This window comes from Sciurus vulgaris, assembly GCF_902686455.1.
Source record: "Sciurus vulgaris genome assembly, chromosome: 13".
Taxonomy (NCBI): Eukaryota; Metazoa; Chordata; class Mammalia; order Rodentia; family Sciuridae; genus Sciurus; species Sciurus vulgaris.
The window spans coordinates 14,785,918-14,812,534 of record NC_136474.1 but is presented as its reverse complement, the minus strand read 5'-3'; the positions used below and the strand labels follow the sequence as shown (position 1 = coordinate 14,812,534).

General features: G+C 38.8%; 1 protein-coding gene and 1 pseudogene across 5 annotated transcripts in view; one reads left to right on the top strand and one right to left on the bottom strand.

Moving 5' to 3' along the window:
• PTPN2 (protein tyrosine phosphatase non-receptor type 2) overlaps positions 1 to 26,617 on the top strand; it is an 87,577-nt gene that overhangs the window by 12,188 nt on the left and 48,772 nt on the right. For 2 of the 4 annotated variants that reach the window (XM_079108894.1, XM_079108893.1), the window contains exon 2: positions 19,231 to 19,321. The exons of the other annotated variants lie outside the window; for them this stretch is intronic. In XM_079108894.1, the coding sequence (XP_078965020.1) occupies positions 19,231 to 19,321 (91 nt within the window). The remainder of the gene's footprint in view (positions 1 to 19,230; positions 19,322 to 26,617) is intronic. 4 annotated transcript variants of the gene reach the window in all.
• LOC306642986 (amidophosphoribosyltransferase-like) lies at positions 3,028 to 4,884 on the bottom strand (annotated as a pseudogene). Its single transcript has one exon. The product of its transcript is annotated as an amidophosphoribosyltransferase-like (transcript).

Sequence of the window (26,617 nt, the reverse complement as noted above, 5' to 3'; positions counted from 1 at the left end):
CTGTAGTTTATATCACTCTGACTGATGACCCTGGAGTCACCTTAGAAAATTGCAGTTACCAAAAAAAAAAGTGCAGTACTCCATGCCAGTGGCACCTGCTTTTGCTCTGCTTTTTATTTTAACAAGCAAAGCTGCACAATATGGGCTCACATTTTAAACTTCAAACCAAAAAAAAAATTTTTTTTTTGGTAAAAAAAAAATTTGTAATTTAATTCAACTTCAGAAATTGTGACATAAAAGACCATGATGGAGAAATATCAAGAAATTTGTAAGGGGAGGGGAAAAGGAAGGGATCATAAACTGAAATTGATTTCCATGCATGTATGAGTTTGTTGGGATGAACCCAACTACTATGTAAAACTGTAAAGCTCTAAAAAAAATTGTAGAAACAAACTGTCACAGTATTATTTTCCTTTATAAAAGCATTTCAATAAAACAGAATAAAAAACTATGGAAAACACAGAAGTCAAATCAGAGATTTTGGTTTAATACTTTCCCTGAGTCTCTTGTTTTTGAAAATCAAATTTAAGTAAGGCAATTTCAAAAGTGACCCATAGATCTCACCTCCTCCATGCTTCCACGGGGAATGCATTTAAGACAAGAGGCAACACATGCTGGAATGGTCCCAGGGCTTTGAAATGCCAGTTTGCCTGTGTCACTGCCACAGGGTTCAGATGCTACTGACATATTAAAATTCTACCAACATTTTATCTTGACCTGTCAATAACACATGGGACTATAGAGCAAGGGCAGACAAAACAATTTTAGTATTAATAAATATTAAATTCCTAAATGTATTTGGACACTATATACATCAAATTATGGTAACACATAAACAAACTCGTTTGTTTTAAAAATCTTATATAAACAGGAGTTGGTAGGCAAATCATCTCAATCTTCTAAATATAAGTAACAAGAAAAAAACTAAAAAAAAAAAATCATTAGATACTAATAAAACAAAGTAGAAAAAAGTGATTGTAAGTTGATGCTTGCATATGGGTATTCTAAATCCCAAAAAGCAATTTTCTGCTTCATCATTAAACAAAAGTGACCCCCTACCATGTTTCTATTTGATCACTTAGTTCAATCATATGTATGTGGATACATATATACGCCTGTAATCCCAACAGCTCGGGAAGCTGAGACTGGAAGATCACAAATTCAAGGCCAGGCTTAGCAAGTTAGCCACGCCCTAAGCAACTCTGTGAGACCCTGCCTCAAAAAAAAAAAAAAAAAAAAAAAATCAAACAAAAAACTAAAAAAAAAAAACAACAAACAAAAAACTAAAAAGGGCTGGGAATGTGGCTCAGTGGTTAAGTGCTTCTGGGTTCAACCCCTGTATCCCCACCAAAAAGGGTTCACTGAATTTTTAAAATGCATTATTTTTTTCAAAATTTACTAAGTTACTTGCTGGTCTTATATTGTTTGGGCACTAAATATTACAGCTAATATTTTCTAGTCAAATGTAGGAAATTTTTTTTTTCCACAGGTACATTTTTACAACTATTCTCAAAGGGATCTCAAAGAGAGATGGCATGGATCAGCCAAATTGTATATCTCCCTCCATCATAATGAAATCTCAATTGCAAACTAATTTAAAAAAGGCTAATTACCATTCACTTTTCAAAAGCTAATGATTATGAACTATCTTAAAATTTGAGTGAAATGTTGGCTCTAAGCACCAAAAGTCTAACACTTATTCACATTCCTATCAATGATTAATAATTATAAATACATCATTCATGGGTGGGGAAACTGAGGCACAGAAAGATATGTTCTGTTCTTTTTTTTCCAAAGAGTTGTCTGAAGTTAGAGAAGCCAAGGTCGTAACTACAGTCAGAACTGTAGAGGCTAAGAACTGGTGAACTTTGATCCAAATCAGGAAAGACGGCGCCATTATAATGGAGAAGCATATGAGGATGATGAACATCATCCCAGAGGTGGTGTTCAGTGTCAAACCTCTTAATGGAGCCAGTGAATAACACTCACTGCAGGCATTTTATATGCAGTAGTGAATAAGTGAAGGACTATAATCATAATATGCTCACTACTTGCTATTGTTTTTGTTTTAATATTCAATTATAGTAGTGTTTTAAAAGTTAAATGAAGAATAAACGCAAATATAAAAGCTCTGACTTTGCCCTGTATGTATGATGACTTCAGTGTGCAAGAAGTTGTTTACCTGTAAAAACTACTTTTAAAAAAGTTCCCCTGGCATCTTAGGCCATACCTTGTAATTGATTTCAGCTGTGTATGTGGACAAACTTAGACTGAAATACTAGGTATATGTGTTGGTTTCAGTGTATGACCCTTCATTGTTAAGCTATAAAATTAAAACTGTATTTAACTGGCAATCAGAAAAAGAAAACTTAATTTGTAGAGGAGTGTTGGTCTGTCTAGTTATTTGTATTAAGTGGGATTCATTGTGATGCCTCTGCATTCTATTGCCTCAGCTTACTTGAAGGTGGCATAACGTATAATTTCCCTTCTGGTATCAGTGAAAGAAATGATACCTTTCTAAAGAAGGTGTTTGTCATTATATGCTGCTTCTTAAGGGCTTGCACTTGTAGAATTGCATTCCCTTCTATTGTGCCATCTTTAAAAAAAAAATATATATATATATATATACATACACATATATATATAAAATTGTGTTGACCAGTCCTGGTTACATTAATTTTCCCTTCTCTTTGGACCATGATAAGCCCTCGTAGTGAATTCCAGAGCTGGATAACATAGAAATTAAAATGAAGAGACCTATACATGGAGAAGTAGTTTGCATGTATAATATAGGAAGGTGTTCCTTAGGTATGTTACAGGCTTACTTTAAACCATTTGACTTATGCTCCAAAGTAACTGTAATTTGATGTTGGTAGTCTAGCGAATATGATGAATAGCTTTAACTGTATGTTTAAGTCATCATATGTTCACACGCTTAAATCTGGATATCAGAATTTAAGCAATTCTTGAAATGTATGAATGTCTCCTTAATACACTGATTACAAAGCAAAAAAAAAAAAAAGAACTGTAGAGGCTAGAAAAGTATGGGGTATAATAGATTCAAACTTCGCATGAAATGTTTTTAACTCACCTGTCCTGCCTGCACCACAGCTCCTGTCTGAAGTTTAACTTCTCACATACTTTAAGCATGGACTTGGCAAATGCCACTTATCACCTCCCTTCTCTGCAGGTGAAAAAGGCTAACCAAAGCCTCTTAGAAAAGAATACCACAAGTTGTATTATATGCAATTAGCAAGGTTCAATTATAGCACTTTGGTACCCTTTACAGAAATTTAAAAAACTCTCAAAACTTATAAAGGAAAACACAAGCATGTGGCATTATATATTTTACCAACTGAGAAACAGTAAGGTGTAACCATTTCACTCCTTGACCAATTTTCTATCTTCACAACATATCTGCCTTTTCCCACTACCGTTCCAGCTCTACGGGATATTTTCCAGTGAGACAAGCTGTACAATGACCATCCTTTTCAAAACATTCCAATCCACTTCCATTTTCTTGAATCATAATATCATTCCTTTTCTCTTTTTGTTTTTTAAATTTCATTCCTTCTTGTACAGATGAAACCAGTCCTTCTACTGACAGATACACAACACTGTTTGCTCCTAAATATTCTGCAAGCCGATCAAATTCTGGTTTATTGGCAATAAGCTCTTTTTTTGTGGGAATGTTTATTCCCATGAAGCATGGGTATCGAATTGGTGGTGAAGCTACTCGAATGTGTACCTTTCCTGCGTAACCAAGAGCAGAAGGTGTAGCAGATTCTGGAACAGTGCTAACGAAATCTGCATCCACAGGTGCTTCAATTGCCAGCTGTTGACCACAACGGAATCTTACCGTATAAACCATTTGGTCTTCAAACATACTATCTGGTCTTGCAAAATAAACATATTCAAAGATACAAAAAGCCACCAGGTTTCCTTCAGACCTTGATATGACATCAAGAGTTCGGACATTATGTCTGGATATTTCCACAATTTCCCCAGGCAAAACCTCACGGTAATATCTTGCACCAATAGATAAAAAGCTACAAGATTCTGAAGACACCACCCATCCTTCTGTTTCTGATGTTTTTTTCTCTTTGTTATTTATATCAGAAACTGGAATAAGTCGACCAATGCATAGAGGACGATTTCCATAAGGATCCCGAACTGCATAAATAACATCTCTGTGCATTATTAGCAGGGAGTATGCTGTGGGTGCTTCCTTCATCAAGTTTTTAATCCTTGCTACCCAGTCTGGGGTGTCATCTTGTTCCTGAGGAGGGGTATACGCCAGTAACTAGGTTATCATTTCACTATCAGAGCTGGTGGACAGACCAACACCATGACGCAGAAGCTTTTTCCTTAATCGAGCAGCATTCACCAATTCGCCATTATGTGCCACAGGTATTTTCCCATGAAGCGTTTCAACAACAAAGGGCTGACAGTTTTCTAATTCACAGTTTCCTATAGTGGCATACCTCGTGTGTCCGATACCAAGATTTGAAACATACAATTTCTTCAAATTATCTTCAGTAAAAACATGATTTACAAGACCCATTCGCTTATGCGTTTTAAATGTTGGCACACAACTCCCATCACTGGTCACGATACCAGCACTCTCCTGGCCCGGGTGTTGCAGCCCCACAAGTCCCAGAGTGATCACATGCGGCACATCTAGCTGCGTGGGCCACTCTCCAGAAGCTATGCACCCGAAGACGCTGCATTCCTCTCGAATCCCCAACTCCTCCAGCTCCATCTCGCCGGTGAAAGCACGTGGAGCGGCTTGCCGCGGCAGCCGAGGTTCAAGCACCAACCAGCTGCCTGCACGGCCCGCAAGCTTCAGAGGCTGGCGCTGTAGACAGCCGCTTCCTTCCCCGCCGCTAGACAGCCTACTCCAAACAAAAAATTTTTAAACCTCTGTTGTCATTACACATCATGGTCAGGGTAAAATATTTATAATATTTTATCATCAAATAATATTTTAGTATTCAGTACATAACTTTGTATGTAGCATACAGAAAAATTTACATCCAGGTAATTTATTCCCCCTTAAATTATTATGATAGAGCAGCAAATAAAAATTTAGGAAGTCAGAAAAGAGTAATCTGATTTTATAAGAAAAAAGTAAGACTTCAAGGTAATCCCAAGTGGACAATGAGCTTTTACTTATGGTACGACATACCTAAAATTCTATGTTTATACTTAAGTCCTGAATTATCTGAAGTAAATCCTAAATTATCTGATGGAGTGTTTATTTTTATTAGTCAAATGTGCATATACTCTATTAAATCTTGTGGAAGGACATGATGAAGTATGAAGTACCTTGCATTCCTTGAAAACCCATTGTTATTTTAAGATGTTCGCTTTGGTTACAGTCCTTAATTCAGGCATCCTCGGAGAAAACTGTGGGTTAAGTTCCAGACCGCTGCAATAGGACAGGTCTTTTAGTACAGTGAATCACATGAGGTTTTTTTGTTTCCCTGCATACATAAAAGTTATATTTACCCTATATTGTACTGTTAAGTGTGTAGTATCTTTATGTCTAAAAAATGTACTTACCTTAGTTGAGAAAGTTTTATTGCCAAAATGTGCCAGTGATCACTTTAGCTATTGGAAAATTTATGCTGATAGACTTCCTCCATGCAGGGTTGCCACAAATTTCAATTTGTGCAAAAAAGCAGTATCTGTAAAGCACAATAAAATAATATAAATCAATTTATGTCTGTGTACCTGTCACTCACTGGTTAGGGAAATAATATCCCTGATGGACTCAGTTCTCTGCATCATAGTTCTCTTTGAGAAGCTCTGCTCTTTGAAGAAAAGAATTTTAAGAATAAAGTAGCTAATCTTGATGAGGCTCCAGCTGTGTATCAGGCAAGGGTGATGTGCTTCATATGGATTGTTTTCATACCTACCACTATGAGTATAATAAAAAAGTGGAAGATATCAGCCGTTAGTGAGGATGTGAAGGAATTAGAATCCTGGTCAGATATATGACTTGTAGCTCTTTTCTCCCATACACTTTCTTTTTATTCTTTTGGTAGTATTAATTGGTGCATTAAAATTTTTAATTTTGATGAAGGTCAATTTATTTAGTTTTCTTTTTCTGTTTTTGATATCACATTTAAGAAATCATTGCCAAATCCAAGTTCATGAATATTTTTATTTCCTATGTTTTCTACTGAGTGTTACAATTTTAATTATTTAAGCCTTTTGTCCATTTGACTTAATTTTTATACATGTTTTAGGATAATGGTCCATTTTCATTCTTTCGCATGAGTATATTCAGTATTTACAGTACTATTTGCTAAAAAGATTGTCTTTTTCCGATTGAATGGTCTTGGTATTCTTGTTGAAAATCAATTTACTATAGATGTCACAGTTTATTTGGGGGCTCTATGGTATCCCATGGAGAATCTATATGTCTGTCTTTATGCCATTACAGAACTGATCTTATTATTGTAGCTTTGTAATAAGCTTTGAAATTGGGACATGAGAGTCCTTAAGGTTCACTATTCTTTTTTAAGATTGTTTTGGGTTGTATTAATTTCCTTTTTTGAACTGTTCATTTCTAGAGTATAGAAATATGGTTGATTTGTATGTTATCTTGCAACTTTGCTGAATTTGTTTGGTTTTAATAGCTTTTTGTGAATTCTTCTTAGAGTTTATCTGCTGATAAGATCCTGTCATTTGTGAAGAGAGAGTTTAAGGTCTTCCTTTCCAATGTAGATGCCCATTACTTCCTTTTCTTGTTCGATGTCTCTGGCTAGAGCTTTTCCATACTGCTGAAGTGATGAAATCAGGCATCCTTGTCTTGTTCTTGTCCAGTTAATTTTTTTCTAAATAACTGCCTGCTGATTTCATGCACTGTGTGGAATAATCCATGCCCCCATTTAACATACCATCTTCATAATTTATAGAATTAACTTAAGCGTGCTGGGTGAATGGCACGTGGACAGTGGTGTGTGCGACGTGTTCGCGCTGCTCCTGTGCATCCTTGTTCCCTGCATTCTACCTCCCTGTGCACGTCTCCTGTTGCGTAGTTCCCGCAGCACACCAGCTGTTCCTTCTTTCGGTGTCATTGTTTAGTGACGTGCGAGTCTTGGTGACTTCCCATGAGCTGCTCTGTTGGCTGGTCTGCCTTGCCCTGTTCTCCACCGGCCTGCTCCTGCTCAGTCTTCAGGCCTTTCCTGTTCTGTGTGCCTCACTTCTTCAAGCAAAAGTAAATCCTGTTTCCTTGAAATGTGAACATACTTTACTTATGACACTTACTAGATTTAAGGAAAATTCTGAGGTCTGAGTTTTTTTAAAAAAAAAAAAAAAAAGAAAGAAAGAAAAGAAAAGGAATACTGTTAAATAGCAAAAATAACTAATAAGAAAGGTGGTAGGAAACCATGACAAGCCGATAGACTTTTCCAGGACTGTGAAGTCCTGTAACCCTGCACACTAAACACTTTTATGGCAGTATTCTAATTTTTAACCACAGTGACCAAAACATGGGGCAATAAGAAGTCTCTATGATTACCAGACACTAGAAAAGGGCCCTTCCTGCCTTTTGGGGACTTAAGAGATTTCAATAGTAAGCAGTGTACACATCCACGCAGGCTTGGGTAAGTTGCTAAGGTTATGCATTTCCTTTCTGTAAAGATTTTCTTTCTGTTAGATGTGAAAAATTCACCTCAAGGCAGATGAAATTATTTAGGGCATGTGAAATAGTATAAGAAGTGAAGAAGACTCTGATTCAGTTTCCCAAATTGCAAGAGCAAGTTTTAAACTGAGAGGGCTGGGGATGTAGCTCATTGGTAGAGTGCTTACTTAGTATGCACAGGGCCCTGGGTTCAACCCCCAGCTTCACTGTGAATGAGCAGATGAATGAATGAATGTGTGAGCAGAATTATAAAGCATTCTTTTGATTATAGGACACAGTCGTTAAAGTAAAAATTTCAGAACTAGCAGATAATAAAGAATCCCAAGGTAGCTTAAGAAAAATCTCTTAGAAATCAGAAAAAAGATGTTAAAAAATGGATATTTTGAGGGACTAGGGATATAGCTTAGTTGGTAGAGTGCTTGCCTTGCAAGCACAAGGCCCTGCGATCAATCCCCAGCATGAATGAATGAATGAATGAATGAATGATAAAATGGGTATTTTGAGAGATGACTGAGAACACATAAAGACCCCAGATCTGTGTGATAAGGAGTGAAATAGTGGAGAGAGACCTGAGCTGAAGAGACCTTGGATCTGAAGGATAAAGAAAAAAATCCTGCAAGGAAGACAAGTTGTCTTTAGGGAAGAACAAATTCAGATTAGCTCAGACTTACCTTCCCTGACACAAGATGATGGAGAAATGTCAGTAAAGTGCTGGGAGAAATGAAACAGTTATAGAAAGTTGATTTGGACAGTGAATTAAAATCTACAGTTAACTCATTATGATTATAGTTGTGAAACTTACTGTAAGCAATAAATATTTTTAAATAATTGAAAAGTGCAAAAAAATGGATACAAAGTTGTAGATTATTTGAAGAAAATAAGGGGCATTGTGCTGTATGAAGAGATTTACTAACAAGGCTTTATTAGAATATGCTTTTACATTAGCAGAAAAATACAAGTTAAAACTTTTTCTTTGATTTTTTATTTTGGCACTAGGGATTGAACTGAGGAGTGATTAACCCTGAACCATGTCCTCTGCCCTTTTTATTTTTCACTTTGAGACAGGATCTATGTTAGCACAAAAGGATCCAGCTGGATGCAGACCTCACTCCATTCAGGGACAGAGTTTCATGCCTCTGTTGGACTCACTGTCCTGGTGGAAGACGAGCCCCTGAACAAAGGAGGGAACCAAGTTTATGTTGGTTATACTGAGAGGTGCCTTAATTAATGAGTGTGTCAGTTTGGTCACTCAGGAATTTGGGGTTTGTTTTACTGGGTGAAATGGGAGGGAGTCTGGGATCAGCAGTCAGTCCCTGGGATTTATCTTAATGGGCCTAATGGAGGGCCTGGGGCCAGTGTTTGGTATCTGGAAAAGGATTTGTTTAGGGAGAATCAATTCTTTGGTCTCTTCCCAGAGACTGCCTTTCTAGGTTTTATGGACACCTCTCCTCCAGGGTTTGTTTTGTCACTGGAAAGAAATGTTTTAAGACAGGAGCATTGCTCTCAATGTATAGCTTTCTTTCTCACTTACTCCCCTTTCCTAGGTCTCACTATTTGGGGGGTTGTCTTTTTCCATTTCTAATAGTCTCACTAAGTTGCTTAGAGCCTCGATAAGTTGCTGAGGCTGGCTTGGAACTTGGGATCCTCCTACCTCAGCCTCCTGAGTCACTGGGATTACAGATGTGTGCCACCACACCCGGCCTCAAACATGTTTTTTTAAAAATTTAAGACCAATCCTTAGTAGACTAGAAATGGTATTTTAACTTTTAAATAGAGAAACAAAGAAAACTTGATTGATATAGCAAAAGACGAGGGGAAAGAAAATAAGGAAACATAGAAAACAGGAGTTTTTAAATTGAATGAAGGAAGAAATCAATGGATTTGGTCAAAGTCTATAAAGCAAGGAAAAAATATTAATGAACCAAATGTTTAAAATAACGAAATGAATCAAAACTTTGGAATGAAGGAAGGAGTATAAACAAAAAGTAGAAATAAATAAGATAACTTCTCCCCTGCCCTCCCAAAAATAAACAGGTCGATTTGACCTGTGGTGATAGTCTAAAAATTCTAATATCAACAGATATAATCTAGAGATATAATATAAAACAAAACGTCATCTCCAAGTTAATTTTGGGACTATAAGATTGGTCAGTACAAGGGAATATAATATAATTTGCCGTAAGTGAACGAAGGAGAAAAACAATATTGATAACAGTTAAATAGCAATAGAAAATTTTAAATACTCAGGAATTAAGTACTTAAGCTTAACAAAAAATGTGTTGAATTTATTTTAAAAAAATGAAGCTCTATCAAGTGAAAAGGAAGAATTAAGTGGAAAAACAAACTAATTCCTGATAGAAGAGTAGGTATTGTAAAGATTTCACTTCTGTCCAAATTGACATATTTATACTGTAATTTAAAAAATGTCATTGTGAAGAAAGTTCAAATTTAAGGTTCTTCTGAAAGAGTAAGCAGTTCAGAGGAATCAAGACAATATTTCAGCCTCCCCACAGCCCACAAAAGCTAGGTGTTGTTGAAAGTGAGACAAAATCTCATCTGCATCTTTGTTTTTTATTTTTTATTTTTAGTTGTAAATGGACACAATACCTTTATTTTATTTTATTTATTTTTATGTGATGCTGAGTATCAAACCCAGTGCCTTACATGCTAGGCAAGTGCTGTGCCACTGAGCTACATCCACAGCCTCTCTGTGTCTTTCTTGACAAGATAGTCACTTGATCCAAGAGTTGCATTTTTAAGAGGTGGTCAAGAAATGCTTTGAAATATATGTACAAATTTATTTAAGAATATTCATCACATTGCTTTAATAATTGTGAAGTTTGGGAAATCTAAGTTGTCTAGGGGGGCAGAGCCTTATGAATGGGTTAGTACCCTTCTAAAGTGGCTTGGGGAAGCCTGATTCCCCTTCACCCTGTGTAGACTCAACAAGGTGGTGCCACTTTTGAGGGAGAGAGCAAGCCCTTGCCAGATCCCAAATCTGCTAATACCTTTATCTTAGACTTCCCAGCCTCCAAAACTGTGAGCAATACATTTCTGTAGTTTGTAATTACCAAGTTTAAGGTACTTTGTTACAACAGCCTAAAAAGATTAAGATAAAATAGTCACTGAAGTGGTGGGGGGAGCTGGGCCTCATGGCTCATGCCCGTAATCCCAGTTCCTCTGGAGACTGAGGCAGGAGGACCACAAGTTCAAGACCGACCTCAGCAACTGAGTAAGAACCTGTCTCAAATTAAAAATAAATAAATAAATAAGGCATCACTGCAGGAAAAAGAAGAAGAAAAGAGTAGGCACAGTGCAGTGGCACATGCTGTTGCCCCAGCTCCTCAGAAGGCTGAGGAAGGAGGATCACCTGTATCTGTGAGTTGGAGGCCAGCCTGGGGCAACATAACTGGGGGTGGTGCTAGTTACCATGTGGGCAGGAAAAGATACCCACATTTTAAGAGATGAAAGCAGGTGGATGTGTGATATGCCTGCATACTCCTGTGCCTGTGAACAAGTGAAAGTACGGTAGTCCTGTGTCTGCTTTTACTTTCCATGGTTCCAGTTACTTGAGTCAACCACAGTCCAAAAACTTTAAGTGGAAAATTCCAGAAATAAGTCATGTTAAATTGCATGCCATTCCGAGTAGTATTTGAGTAGTGTGGCAGTCTGCTGCTGCCCTGCCTGACACGTGAGCCATCCATTTGCCCAGTGTGTTTCCACACTGTATATGCCGCCCGCCCGGAGTCACTTGGCAGTGCACTGCCTGCATTCAGGTGGCCCTAACCTCATGCTCCAGAGGGCAAGAGTGGTGATGCTGGCAGCTCGGCATGCCAGGAAGGAGCCAGGTGTGCTGCCTTTAAGAGAAAAGGGGCGTCCTCAAGAAGGCTGAGACATGATAAGAAAAATCAATCTGAAATTGTAAGGAAGGGATAAAGAAATTTGTGCTAGTTTTGTGTTTATCTCAAACTGCCAAGTTATGGCCGTAGTGCATAAGTGCTGAGTTGAGATGGAAAAGCTTTAAATGATTGGTTTTGGTACCATCCGCAGCTTCAGGAGTCCGCTGAGTATTCAGGGATTGGCCCACAGATAAGGGGTATGTATCAACTCCTCCATGAAGGAAAACCTACACATTTTAGGTCATTGTTTAAATGTGTGGTGGTAGACTCTTAATTTTCCTTTCTGCTGATCTAAGAGTCCTATATTATGACAAGAATATAAATTTATTAGATCGTAAAAATACTTTTTTCTGTTCAAGCAAAACATATAGAAACTCAAAGGCCTCCTAGTATAGCGATACTGTATTTGCGCAGGCAGTGTCCTGAGGCTCTAACTGTGTTATAGCACAGTAATTAGTTTTTCTTGAGATAGGACCTTACTAAACTTCCTTGGCTGTCCTCCGTCATCCCACCTTTACATCCTGAATAACTGGGTGTATAGGTAAACACCACCACATCTGGCATAGCACAGTAAATTAATGTTTGTGATCTCATGAAAAGGTTAAATGTTCAAGGTATTACTTGTTTTAGAAGTCGTGCATTTTAGAAATATTTCTATTAAAATTTTAATATTTTGTTGCACTTTAAAAGTATTGTTATCTAAAATTTTTCTTTAAAAAGGGTACCTGATAAGACTACGTGAATGACGTCAGTCCATTTAAGTTAAAATGGTAGAGGAAATGTTTAAATCAGTCACTTAAGAGACAAAGATTTTTATAAAAAGATCCATTTAAAATTTAAAAATTTGCCATGTGGTAACTGCATGCTTGTAATCCCAGTGACTTGGTGGGCTGAGGCAGGAGGATCATCAGTCCAGCCTGGCAACTTATTGAGACCTTGTCTCTAAAAAGTAAAAAGAACTGGGGGTGTAGCTCAGTAGTAGAGCACCCTCTGTGCAATTCCAACACCACACACACACAGATTTCCAAAATAAGTAATAAACCATTCTTAAAGATATTCAGCAAAAAGTGTTTTGTGTATTTCAGTTCCAATAACTAAGCACACTGCATTGAAAAACTTTCCCCAAAGAGTTTATAATTCAGACCAGACTTTAGTTTCATTTAATGGAGTTAATCGTAAGACAGTCTCCGGGAGATACGTGTATGTGTCTCACACACACGCGCACACACACACACACACACACACACACACAGTACGCTTTGTTTTTATAGTTAAGGATTTCTTTTTTTTTTTTTTTTTTTTTTTTTTTTTTTGGTGCTGGGGATTGAACCCAGGGCCTTGTGCTTACAAGGCAAGCACCCTACCGACTGAGCTATCTCCCCAGCCCCTAGTTAAGGATTTCTTATTCTCTTAATCCAACAAAATACAGTTTTTAAAACCATTTCCTTTTTTGTCTTAAACTTGTTACCATTTTATATCCAGGAAAGTAAACTGTTTTTGTTTTACCGAGTTGGATAGTTTTACATGGGACTTACGAGTACTTACCTTTCAAGCCATTTGATACATCAAGAATAGGTAAATTGTACTAGCTATTAATGAGTCATGGAACTTTTATTATATTTAAGGATATGCTGATGTACTTTCTAAAAGTTCGTGTCACTTGAAGAGCCAAATGAATCTGACGTTGTTGGTGTAATGGGAGCACAAGCTGGTTATGTTATTTTGTAGTCAGGAAGATTGAGACCTGGTTTTTAAAAATATTGCATGACTTTTTTTAATTGAACCATAGACTAGAAAGAGTTCAAAAGCAAAGACATTTGATGATGTGCGAAAGCATCCATTTTAGCTCCTTTTTTTTTAGCCTTATGAAAATGTATTTCACACACTGTGAACATTTCCCATTAAAATTATAGTTTAGTGGTTTTTAGTGTATTTTACAGATGTGCAACTGCATCTTAATTTTAGAATGTTTTCAATAGTCCAGAAAGAGACTAAATATACATTAATTGTGAGTCCCCATTCTCACACACACACACACACACACGCACACACACCCAGACCAGATTATTTCCACTGTTTTCTGCCTCTGGATTTGCCGCTTCTGTACATTTTACCAAACACAATCATAACTGTGTAGTCTTCTGGGTATGGCTTCTTTCACTTAGAAAGTGAAAATAGAAAGTAATGTCCTTAAGGTTAGTCTATGTGGTTGCATATGTCATTGTTCCATTTTTCCTTACAGATCAGTAGGTTGCATCATACGGATAATACTGCATTTTATTTACCTGTTCATCAGCTGATGGACATTTAGTTGTTTTTGAACGCTGTGCACAGCATTATGTGACTTAAGTGTTCACTTCTGTTGGTATGGGTCCTGGAACAGAATGGCTGGGCTGGTTCATATGGTAACTCTGGTTGGCACTTTTCCCGCAGTGACTGTGCCTCTTAACCTTCATTTGTTTACTTATTCATTCATTCACTCCCTCATTAATTTTTTCTGTGGTGCTGGGGATTGAACCTAGGGCCTTGTGCTTGACAGGCAAGCACTCTACCAACTGAGCCCTACTCATTTATTTAGAAGTATAAGTACACAAATTATAAACAAATGCTTAACAAATTTTTACTATATATATATATATATATATCTATAATAAACACCTAAATCAATATGTAACCACACCACAGAAGGCTTCCTGTGCCTTTTCAAACAGGTCACCATTGTTTTGACTTCTGTCGTCATTGAATAATTTCGCTGCTTACTTCCATAATGGGAATTTCAGGCACGTTCTTCCTTTTGTCTGGCTTCCCTTGTTCCCTAGTCTGAAACTCGCCCGCTTCGGTCTGTAGCAGTGGGGCCGTTCTTTTTGATCCCGTTGTGTCCTGCAGGACTCTGCGTCCCTGGGCACTGGGGCCTTTGGGCGTCTTCCGAGGACACCACGTGCTGGTGTTCCTCTGGCAGCCACCGGGAGCCCCGCTTCGCCCCAGGGGGAAGCGCTTTCCGACCTGAGCCTTGGGTGGGCAGATCCGAGGCCGCCGGTTCCCGCCCGCGTGCAGCCTCCCTGGGGAGGCGAGGTCAGCCTGGCCGCTAGCTGCGAAAAGGAATCATGCTGGTGGCTTAAAAAAAACCAGTGTTTAGAATCTTAAGTAGGAAGAACTAGCAGGCTCTCTCTCACTGGGTGGCATTGGAGGAGATCACCAAGTCCACCCGGGACGCTGGTAACCGTGCACTGGCCGGCGCGCGTGCGCCGCGAGAGCGGGAGCCCTGGCCTCGCTGGCCACGTGTCCGCGCATGGCTGGATCAGAGCTGCCGTTGACCCGTCTCGCCCCCCAGGGTGCAGGAGGCCAAAGGCTGGTGACTTGTGTGCAGTGCAGTTTTGGGATTTCTTATTCATGAGCCCTGGGGTTTCTGGGAACCCCTAGATGCTCAGGTAGTACCTTCAGGCACAGTTACTGCTTGTTTATTGAAGAATAGCTGAGTAATAAGAAAATATCCTAAGTCCTGCATTTCAGCCCAGAATTATTGAAACACAACAGAATTGTTTCTGTAGTAGAGCCATTATAGTTTCTTAATTCAAGCTAATGGTACAGAAATAAATTTCAAGAGGGATTGATATATGCATAAAATAACAAGAGGCAAAGTAATAGGAATAGACAAGTTAAAAGTAGGCACCTGCCCAGTGGCACACGCCTGTAATCCCAGTGACTCAGGAGGCTTAGGTGGGAGGATTTCAAAGCCAGCCTTAGGGACTCAGCAAGACCCTGCCTCAAAATACAAAATAAAAAGGGCTGGGGATGTAACTCAGTGGTAGAGTAGCCCTGGGTTCAGTCCTTAAATACAGCTAAGGAGCTAGGTAAATTTTTCTACCAAATAGCAAATAATGGTTAAGTTCCATTTTTAGATGTTATTCCTTTGTTTATGTTATACATTATCCTTCCAAGAACCGAGTTTATGCTGCCACTTACATTAGAACCTATTTTTAAAATGGTTGCAAAAATGTACCATGATTTATTCAACCCTCTTTTCTCTGTCTTTAAGCATTTAGGTTATTTCTAGTTTTTCAACATTGTAAATAACTGTGAAAGATAGCTTTGTGGCTGAGTTGCCTATGTTTTGGATCATTGCTATTAAACAAGAAATAACTAGTGACTCAATTCTTTCTTTCTTTCTTTTTTTTTTTTTGAGTAAAAATCACATTTTAAAAAGTTTGGATTTAAATTTTTTGGTTAAGTTATACTTTAAACAAAGATTCTTGTCATTTAAGTTCAGTTTTCATTTTCATTTTTGTTAGATCAGTGGTTTTCATCTGGGTATTGATAGAGTTATGTGTGTTTGTGGTACATTTTGCTGTCCAGGGATATTTGGCAACTTTTGGAGAGATTTGGGGTTCACTGTTGGAGGGAGGGTTGCACTGACAAGCACTGAGTAGAGGACAGGGTGCTGCCATTAAGCATCACGGAATGCGCCAGGCAGCCCACCCCGAAGAAGGGCCCAACCCGGAGGGTCAGTAGTGCTGAGTTGAGAAACCTTGTCTTAGCAGTTTTACTGCTGACAGGAAGCATTCTTGATGTGTCTGGGAGCACTGTTTGTGGGTTCTCTGCTACAGAAGAAGACATTTTTAGCGTCAGAACATCAGTAGCGCTGGTTTTGCAATGTATCAGTCCTAGTGAATAACTCAGCTCTCTGTCTTCCCAGTCTTATTTTGAGAAACACCATGCATTTTATTATGTGTATGAAATGCTTATGCAATTACTCAAGTCTTACATGTTGCTCAGAGTACCCTATCTGCATCAGATGTATCTGTTTTTGAGGTTTGGTTGTGCTGTGTGTGTTAGTTAAGATACCTGATTTAACTGTATGGGAAATAAAATAACGGACTTAATAGGGGGTTTTATTTTTCACGAGATGAGGTTTTGGAGATAGGAGTTTAGGACTGCTGCTTTGATTTCATGGTGTCACCACACTTGTCCCTCTGTTCTTCTTAGCTTTTCTTGGAATGTGCTGTTGACCTTGTGGTCACGAAGATGCCTGTTCCCATCCCTTCACCCCAGGACACCAAAACCTGCTTTTCAGGCAGACCCCAGCGAGGGACAAAGGTCTGCTGAACCAGTTTTTTGTTGAATGTTTTGGTTTTTGAGACAAGGTCTTCTGTGTTGCCTGGACTGGTCTCAGACTCCTGGGCTCAGGTGATCCTCTCACCTCAGCCTGCTGTATAGCACCTTTTCCTGCAGCCCAACCTGGTGATCTTGCTTATTCCCATTAGCTAGACTTTGTCACCGACATCCTGTAAGGGAGGCTGGGAAATACAGGTTTTTAGTTGGGTCCATTGTAAATTAGAAAATAAAATCAGAAGCCTTTAGTAAGAAAGAAGGGATGGTGGAATAGGCAGCTAGTGCACATCCCTTGGGAACTGTCTTTTAAACCATGGGGCTTCCTTGTCTTCCCAGGTTCACTGAAATTAAAGAAAGTATGGAGAACAAGTGTAACACTGGAGATTTGAAAGAGTGGATTCACTGTAAGAGTTCTTTTAATTATTAACCTGGGAAAATAAAACATTTATATTATGACTATTTCTTCAGCCCAAGGACTTGGAACAGGATTTGGCTGTTCCATTTTTTTTGGTAAATTTTAAATCTCTTTCCTGCTATTCTAATTCGGGGCCCTCCTTCTTTTATTTATTTATTTATTTTTCAATGTTGGTAACCTTTTGTTACCAAATAAATGCGTTTTTATAGGCAAAGTGTAGGAGTCAAACTGACACGTGGGCTTCACTGGAAAGTGGGTGCATGTGTGAACAGAAGTCTCAAAGAAGGGCTGGCGTCCTGTCCTCTTTGCCTTCTTCCCTGTGCATTTTTAAAACTCCCATCTATAATAGCAACAAAGCCTATATTTTCTCAGAATAAATATTTAGCATACTTTTATGAAGAAAACTATAAAATGAATTAAAATATCATGAATTATAACACAAATGGGAAGAATAAATAGGGCAACTTGCCTTTCCACATTATTTACAGATTTGTAGTAACTATAGTTTGTGTCTCAAAGATAAACGTGATTCTGTGAAATAGAATGAGGGTCTAGAAACAGACCCATGCATGTATGGAAATTGTTTTATGTTAGCAAATGTTACTGATAAATGCAAAAATCAAGTGATACTAAGACAATTAACTTTCCATTTGGAAAGAATAAAATGAAATTCCAGTTGTACACCTCAGGCCAATAGTGTTATATATTTTACAAAGGTATTCTTATTTTGTTCACTTCCAGAAAAATTGAGTTCAGGTTAGAAACTTGTGCATCACGTTCCATCAATAAAAACTTGGGAGAGGAGGAGTTATAAAATGTCTATCAGATCAACCCAGGGAAAGAAGAGGGAAACAAAGAGAAGAACAGTAACAGTGAAATAGAAAATAATGGTAAAATAGGGTCTGCAACTATTTTATGGAAAAACTAATGAAAAAAATTTTACAATAAAAATAAAACTTTACTCAGTTTGTGTTTGTCTTGGTTTTATGGTGTGATTACAATTTATAGGCATCCTGTTTACACTCATGAATCCTTTGAATTATTAGAAATCTTTTTTTTCCCTCATAAAATTTTTCTTTCTCCCTCATTAAACATCAGGAACTCACAATTGAGTTTAAGGGCTCCTTGAAATTAGGTGGAAGTTTAACAAAATACATGCAGAGAATTTTTGATTCTTCACCATAGAGTTTCTGCACTGGGCCAAAAGGGTAAAGATATGAACTAGAAAGTTACCTGTCTGGGGCTTGTGAGGTGGATGTTACAGACAAGAGAGTAAAGAACCCTCCAAAAGGGTGTTCATCATAAAAGGAATTGAATATTTTATTTACATTCAATGTATGAATCTATTTGCTAACCTAACTTTTGAAATGCTTTTCCTTCTTTGTACTACTAGTATGAGCAAAAGCTCAATTTTTACAGTTAAAGCACACTTTTTTTGGCAGGGAGGTGATGTTTGTTTTCACCTGATGAAGTCCTGGAATATTGTTCCATCTGGGAGGTAAAAGTGCTGGCTTTGCTAGGTGACTGGGAGGTTAGTACAAACACACCTCAGATTCTCTTCCCCAGTGGAATACAGAAAACCTTTAAGGATCTAGAAATGAGCCTCAGGCCTAATGGTTATTGCTCATCACTTTATGACTCTAGAAGTAAATTTTGGGGATATTTCTTCTCTCAAATTAATTATGTGACATCAAAGAAATCATATAAGAATTTTTAGGATAGATGCTCCAGAATTTAGGTAGACCCCATAAGACAGTTTTAGTAAGAATCGAGTGTGAGATATCAGATATCTCCATTGCATTAATTCTGTTTCATAAAGTGTTTTGTGCTTGGTCATAGGTGCTGAATAGAGCCTGTGCTAAGCAGGTAGTGGACAGAGAGCACAGATGGTGCCTCTGGAGGATCTTGGTTGTCCTGGGGACTGCCACTCCCTAGCTCTTTGTCCTTTGGCAGATTATTTAGATCTCATATATGAAATGGGAAGAGAATTGTTTCTCTCAGTGTTGTGAAGGTAACAGACGACAGACCGTGTGCTTTGCACAGTACTTGGCATACCTTAAGTTCTTAATAGTGTTATTCTACACTGGTTGAGAAATATGTTTTGCTGTATAAAATTTAAGAGGGATATTAAAATATATTTTTGTTATTTTAAGGAAATTCGAAATGAGTCCCATGACTATCCTCATAGAGTGGCCAAGTTTCCAGAAAACAGAAATCGAAACAGATACAGAGATGTAAGCCCATGTAAGTACTCGTGGGTTCGTGTGCATGTGTATGTTTTTTGGATTGTTTCAGGAGACAGGATACAGTGAAGAGGAGAATTTTGGGTCAGGGTTGATAAGTTCAGTAATTTTTAAAATTTACAAGAATACATTTTTCTTTTCTCTCCTTCCTTCCTTCCTTCCTTCCTTTGCTTGCCTGCCTGCCTTCCAGTACTAGGGTTAGAACCCAGGGCCTTGCATGTGCAAGGTAAGCACTCTCCCACTGAGCCACATGCCCTACCACTAGTTTCATAATATATATTCTTAAAAGAAAAACTTGAAGGCATAGTATAGTAGAAGAAAAAATAATTACCTACGATTATTTCATTCTTCAAACACAGTTGCCATAGTTTTGGTGTAAATTCTACAACTTTTTTTTTTTTTAATTTAAGTAGTCATAATCATTATACATGTGTCTGTATGATATATTCATATATGTACTTCATTTTTATAATATTCCATGACCTTTGTAAATATTTCTTAAAACATTTATTAGTGTAATTTTGTCCCCTCCTTTCTCCTAATTACAAAAGTAGTGTGTACTCACTGCAGAAACTTAGAAAACAGAGGAAAGTGTAAAGGAAAAAAACTAATTTAAAAACAGTAACTTTGGGGTTTATAGTTTTTTAGTATTTTTTCTGAATAATAATAAAATGTATATCCTTTTAAATTCGAAATTAGAATCTTGAGCATACTGACTTGTACCTCTTCCTTGGTAAACTTGGTACATGGTAAACATCTCCTGTTATAAGCAGATGTTCAGTGGTTTAGCCGTACAATTCTTTTTCATAATAGGTCCCCATTATTGGACCCTTAGATTGTGATGCACAGGCACACATACACAATTTTGTAAATGACTGCAATTCTCAAGTTTTTCAGTGTGTTCATCATGAGACGACTTTATTTTTTGTTCTGTTCATACAACTGTTTCAGATATTAAATTAAGCTACCTTCCTATTTATCTTGTTCCCTATGTTTAATTTTAATGGGCTAACCTTAGGTTTTCTCTTTAGGGCTCTTTGTTAGAGAGTGCTTTAAAAAAACATCTGGAGTTGGTCTCATTTTGGTTTCTGCTTGTTTCTGGTTCTTTCCCCTGGTTACTAGGGTATACTGCTGATGTACCATGCCTTCCTGTGTAGGCTGAACCACACTCTGTTCAAGGCCACAAACTGTACAGCTTTATTAACCTTGTGTTCCTTGATTTATGGGGTAGATATTTAGCATCTGGATATACCTCTGAAAAATCCATTAGTTACTGGATGTAAAAAATTTACACTTTAGTTCTTACATGAACAGAATATTTTTCTTTATGTTGACAAGTACGTTTCCCTGTGTGACTAATTTTGGGCAGATTAAATAAGTTTATTATAGGTTACTTATAAAATACAATGTTTCTCTTAGATCCATTTTTCCTTGCCAGTTAGAAGTGTTTGTGAAGATAAGTAGCTAGAAATGTGGTTTTCCACTTTCTTAGTTATAGTGTACTTGATGATAGATAGACTTCCTCTGAAACCTGTGGTTCACCGTGGTGACAGTTCTGGTATGGGTGTGTGTTCAGGGAATGGGGGTCTGAGCAGTAATTCTAGCATCTTGGTGTTTCCTCACCCCTCCAAGTCTCTGATTAAGATTCAACTGAGCTAGAAAGACTAGTTCTCTGGTTAGAAGTTTTGAAGACATACTTTCCAGGTGTACCCTATGCTTTGTTGCCTTTAATTTTTAAAAGCCTTTTTTATTTTGATAATTATAAATTTGCGTCCTGTTGTAAGAAATAATACAGAGAGATCTGGTATTCCCCTCCCCCAGTTTCCCCCATGGTAACATCTTGCATAACTACAGTACGGTATGGCAACTAGGAAAGTGACCCTGATACCATCCATGCAGGTTCTCAACCAGTTTTACAGGCACCTGTATGTAGGTGTGCAGTTTCATTGTGCGAAAATTCATGTGGTCAGCACCGTCCCGGGCAGTAGTTGCATCACAAGATTATTTGTGCTACCCTCCTGTGGCCATGACCACTATGCTTCTGCCCTCCTTCCTTAACCCCAAAATTGCCTTTAATTGTTTTGTATTTGTTATAATTGCAGTCATTGTGTGTGCTAAACTGTGTTTGAGTTCTTTCTTTCATTAGTTTTTGCAAGTCGATCTAAATGGAGAAATTTTAAAAATTGAAATCGACACTTTTTATAAGTTACAGATATTTGTAACTTAACTCTCAAGTATATTAAGTAAGTAAAAGTCTTGAGACTTATCACCTAATCTTTACATATATTCTGCCTGGCGTTGGATACCTGCAATTGAAGGCTGCAAGGAGACCTCTGTTTAAAATGTGCTTGTCAATGCTAGATTTGGTTGTGCATGCCTGTAACCCCAGGACTTGGGAGACTGAATCAGGAGGATTACAAGTTTGAACACAGCCACAGCAACTTAGTGAAATCCTAAGCAACTTAGCAAGATCCTGTGTCAAAGTAAAAAATAAAAAAGTGCTGAGAGTCTGACTCAGTGGTTAGGCGCCCTGGTTAAATCCCCAGTACCAGAAGTATGACTTGTCCAGGGCTGAGCTCTAGCTTGGTGGTAGAGCGCTTGTGTAGCCCCTGCAGGGCTCTGGGTTCACTCAGCCTTGCATCCATGGTCATTGGTGCCAGGCTCTTCCTGTACGTGTGCTTTCTCGGTGAAGAGTAGTTAGCCTTGTGAGCTTTGTGTAAGGAGGAGGCGTTTCCTGCTCAGAGGAGGTGCTCCTCTGTACTTGCTTCTGTGCCCTGCTGCCCCTCTGCCAGCACTTCCAGTCTTTTGGGGGGTTCTTGCTCCTCCTTTGCCCTGGTTGAAGCCTGGCTCCCTGGGGCAAACATCTTCTCATGATCTCTCTCAGTAAGGGCTGCTTATTCTTGCTTCCCGTGTCACCCCAGCATCTCCAGCTCTAAGACTCTTGCCATCTGGACACCTCCCAACACTGCTGTGGGGTCCAGCTTTCCTTCCCTTTCTGACTTCCTAGTGTCTCACTATCTTGCCTGTCACCCTCCTTTCCCCACCTTCATCCTTGTGACTTCCTATCTCTGCGTGGGCGCCGTGGACACTTAGCCTTAGAGTTCCTGTACCTCTTCAGCTTTCATGGCTTTGCCTTCAGTCATCTTCACCCCTGAATTTCTTTCCCCTGGTATTGGGGGATTGAGCTCAAGATCCTGCATATGCTAGGAAAGTGCTGTACACCTGAGCTGTGCCCATCCCTTTTCATTTTGTTGAAATAGGGTCTCCCTAAGTTGCTTACACTACCCTTGAACTTGGGGTCCTCTGTCCCTTGTAGCTTGAATTACAGGACTGCGCCACCATACCCAGCCCACCCCTGAAGTTTTAGACTGTGCTGCTTTGAGTGCTGCTTTCTGTCGTTCCAGCTCTTTCATTCTAGTTCTTTGACTTTGCCAGGATTTTTAATTGTTTGGCTGTTTTATTTATTGTAGTATATTACTTAATAATTGCCTTGCTGGGGTTTTTTAGTAGTAGATGAACACAATACCTTTTTTTTCTCTAATGTGGTGCCCAGGATCGAAGCCGGTGCCTCACGCATGCTAGGCAAGCACTGTACCACTGAACTGAACCACAACCCCAGCCCTCCTTGCTCTTCTTGTTATTAAAAAAAAAAAATCTCTTCAGACCTTTGATTCCACCCAAGCTGGGAAGCACCAACCTTGGAATAATCAGTCTTTGATTTTTTCAGCCCTTGGGCCCCTGTGTACAGAATATCATCTTTCCTTCAGTTTTAAATTTTAAAAGTCAGGAAATAACTGGTCAGCTTGTGTTGTACCACCAGGCAGCCTCCTTCCCTGTATGCTCATCCTTTTCTGAAATCCCAGAAGAGCCTTCCCTCCTGCTGCCTCTGCTGGGCCTCTGCCTCAGTTCCTTCTTTACTCTCATTGCCGCTGTCCTCTGAGTACCTCATTCTCCCCCCATCCTGATTATATAGACATGCTCCAGTCTGCCTATGTCAGCCCTCATTGCACCCCAGCCTCGCTTCATTCCCCATGGGATGCTCCACTGTGCACGGGTACACAGGAGCACACCCTGCCGTTTGTCTCTCCCTACGCGTGCTTCTTCCCCAGCCTCCCACGGACACTGGTGTTCGAGTACTATTAGCTTTCTGGTTTTCAGAGGCAGTGAGGGACTTTCTAACTCCACTTTGATGTGTGGCATTATCAGTCATGACTTTCTTCCCTGATACCATATTTTCTTGTATTGTTCTCTTCTCTGGCTGCTCACCCATTTTTAGGGCTTCTCTTTCTCAGATTGCCTTTTTTCTTTAGGCTCCATCTGTCTCTCCTGTTTCATGAATAATCTCATCTTCAGTTTCCATCTCTGTACTTAATATTCCCAGTCTTACCTCCAGCCTCTCTCAGCCCGAGGCCTTCATGCAAGTCATCCCTCTCTGTTGAGCGTCCTTTATCCTCCTCAAACTCAGTGTGAAGATGCTTGGACACTCAGTCACCCTTCCTCCCAAACAGTTCATCAGCGTACCCTAAACCTGCTCGTTCTGCCTCCTTCCCTGCGTTCTCAGGTGGTACCGCCATTCGCACATGTGCTGAAGCCAGAAACGGACTCCTTACTCGCCTCCCACGTGTGGTTAGTAACTGAGCAGTCGTATCTCCATTTCTGTGTCGACCTTCAGATCTGTCCTGTTCTGTGCGTACTGGCAGTCCTTCCTGTCCTCTTCCTGGGTTGTCACAGCAGCTTCTGGAGTACTCCTTACCTCCTTCTGTTCCTGCCAGATCCATGCTCAGCTGACGTAGTGTGAGCTTTACATCACGTACTTTGGTGTTTTACTCCCCTCTCCTATTAGTGTTTTACAACTTTTAGGAACAAGTTGAAGTTCTGTAGCACTATCATTCTAGTCCTTTTGGGAATTGATCCTTTGTACACCTTGCCACATTTTTTTCTAGCCACTTTACTGTAAATTAATCATTTTAGTGAAACTGAACCACGTGGCATTCTCCTAGTGTTACTAATTTTAACACCTCTGTACCTTTGAATATGTCTTTCTCATTTCAAAATCTCCTATTCTTCCTCTCTCTGATTCACTTCATTCAAATTACTTTTCCTGAAAATAACCGTTCAGCAATCACTTTCCCACGAGTGGCCCTCTCATTCAACAGAGGAGGTCATGGAGGTGGCCGAGGTCTTCCTCATACATATGTATTTGACAGTTGTTAGTTTGTCTCAAAAAAATTTGTTGGAACTAGCTATGTATCTGTCTCTGTTATGAACTGTTTCTGCCCATATCTTACAGTTGGGCAGGTGTGTTGTGAATATCAGAGATAGCCCCATGTGGTAGAGCTGAGAGGTGCTCAGATCTGCCTGGAATTGGGAATGGCTGGCTTTGCTTCACACCCCCCCCCCCCCATGGCTTCTAAGAGAATGAACGGTAGCTAGTTTAATAAAGAAAGGGGAATGGAAAAATAATTTTCCAAAGGAATTCAGGGTCCCAGATCTTCCTTTTGTAGATTTGGGTTGGGTGTACATTACAGTATTGTTAACTGTACACACATTGTTGTACAACAGATTTCTACAAGTTTTCCATCTTGCATAACAAACTGTAACTATTGAACAACCACTCCCCATTTTCTACTAGCTCCTTGCTATTACTATGAAATCAGTTACTTTAGATACCAAATATATAAGTGGGGTCATGCAGTATTTATCTTTTTATGATTGGCTTATTTCACTTGGCATAATGTCTTCCACATTCATCCAAGTTTAAGGGAGATTGACAGATTGAGGATTCTAATTAGCATGGCAGATCATATAATCCATAGTTCATTGCTGCCACAAAGAGATTTCTCAGTAAACGTACTTTATTTCTTTTTTTAATTTTTAGTTGTAGATGGGCACAATAACTATTTATTTTTGTGGTGCTAAAGATCGAACCCAGTGCCTTACGCATGTGGGGCAAGTGCTCCACCACAGAGCTACAACCCCAGCCCCAGTAAACGTACTTTCTTAATGAGTTGCTGGGTGGGGAAGAAAAACTTATAGGCTTCCTGTCCATCTTCCCCTTTTCTCCCAGTGATCTCAACAAATGGTGTAGCTACTTTGAGTGCAAATGTCTATTTTAGCTCAGTGATTTGTATACAACTAAAGTTGCCTTAAGCAAACTGAATAGGATTATAGGGAGAAATTGCCAGTCTGTGGTTATGTACTTCTGGGGGTTTGGGGTGTAGCAGCAGGTACTTGGAATTTAACTCAGGAATGTACTACCACTGAGCTACAGACCCAGCCCTTTATATTTTGAAACAGGGTCTTGCTGAGTTGCCCATGCTGACTTGAAATTTGATCCTCCTGCCTGAACCTCCTGAGTTGCTGGGATCATAGGCGTGTGTCCCGGAGCCTGGTTCACGGACTTCTTAATAAGACAGAATGTTTGTGAAGACATAGAAGATTTGACTAACACTGTTAAGTTTAATATAATAAGAGAAATATATAGACCCTTATATCCAACGATTTAGAGAATGCATGTTTTTCTAGAACTTCTTTAAACTCAAGTAATAGTAATCAGAATAAGTATAGATTTAATGTAAATTTTAGGGTAACTATTCGCTAACATTTTTCTTATCCCATCTAAAGTTTAAAAATACAGACCAAATATCAATTTATGCTTCACATTCTCAAAATCATTGATTTGTTTGTTTAATTTTGATACTGGGGGTTGAACACAGGGGTAGTTAACCACTGAGCCACATTCTTCGCCCTTTTTATTTTTTATTTTGAGACAGGGTCTTGCTCAGTTGCTGAGGCTGGCCTAGAACTTGCACTCCTTCTGCCTGAGTTACTGGGATTACAGACATGCATCATGATGTCTGACTCAAAATTATTATTGACAACTTTTTTATTTAGGTTTTCTCATGAACTTATTAGAACTTGTGTTTTGGTTCTGTCTGCATGCCCCCCCTCCCTTATTTTTAATCTTCAGTTTCAATCAGTATTGAATCAAGCTATTTGTGCTTTTAATAATTTATTTTTTATAGGCAATTGATGCTCTGGGTTGGATTCAAGGAATAAGAACTAGAGTTCACAGTGAAGAAGTTAGAATTGATTAACTAGGGAAGGAGAAAACATAAACAGCATGATAGCTCACAGGTACTTGAATTCTCATATGGAAAAAAATTATCTTGTGTTAAGTCAAAAATGTAAAACCAGAGTTCACAGATGAGTAACACTGCTGTTGAATTTCACATCAACATAGGCAGGATCTTTCCTGACTAAGCTATTTAAAGAGCAAGGGCAGTAGCTCAGTGGC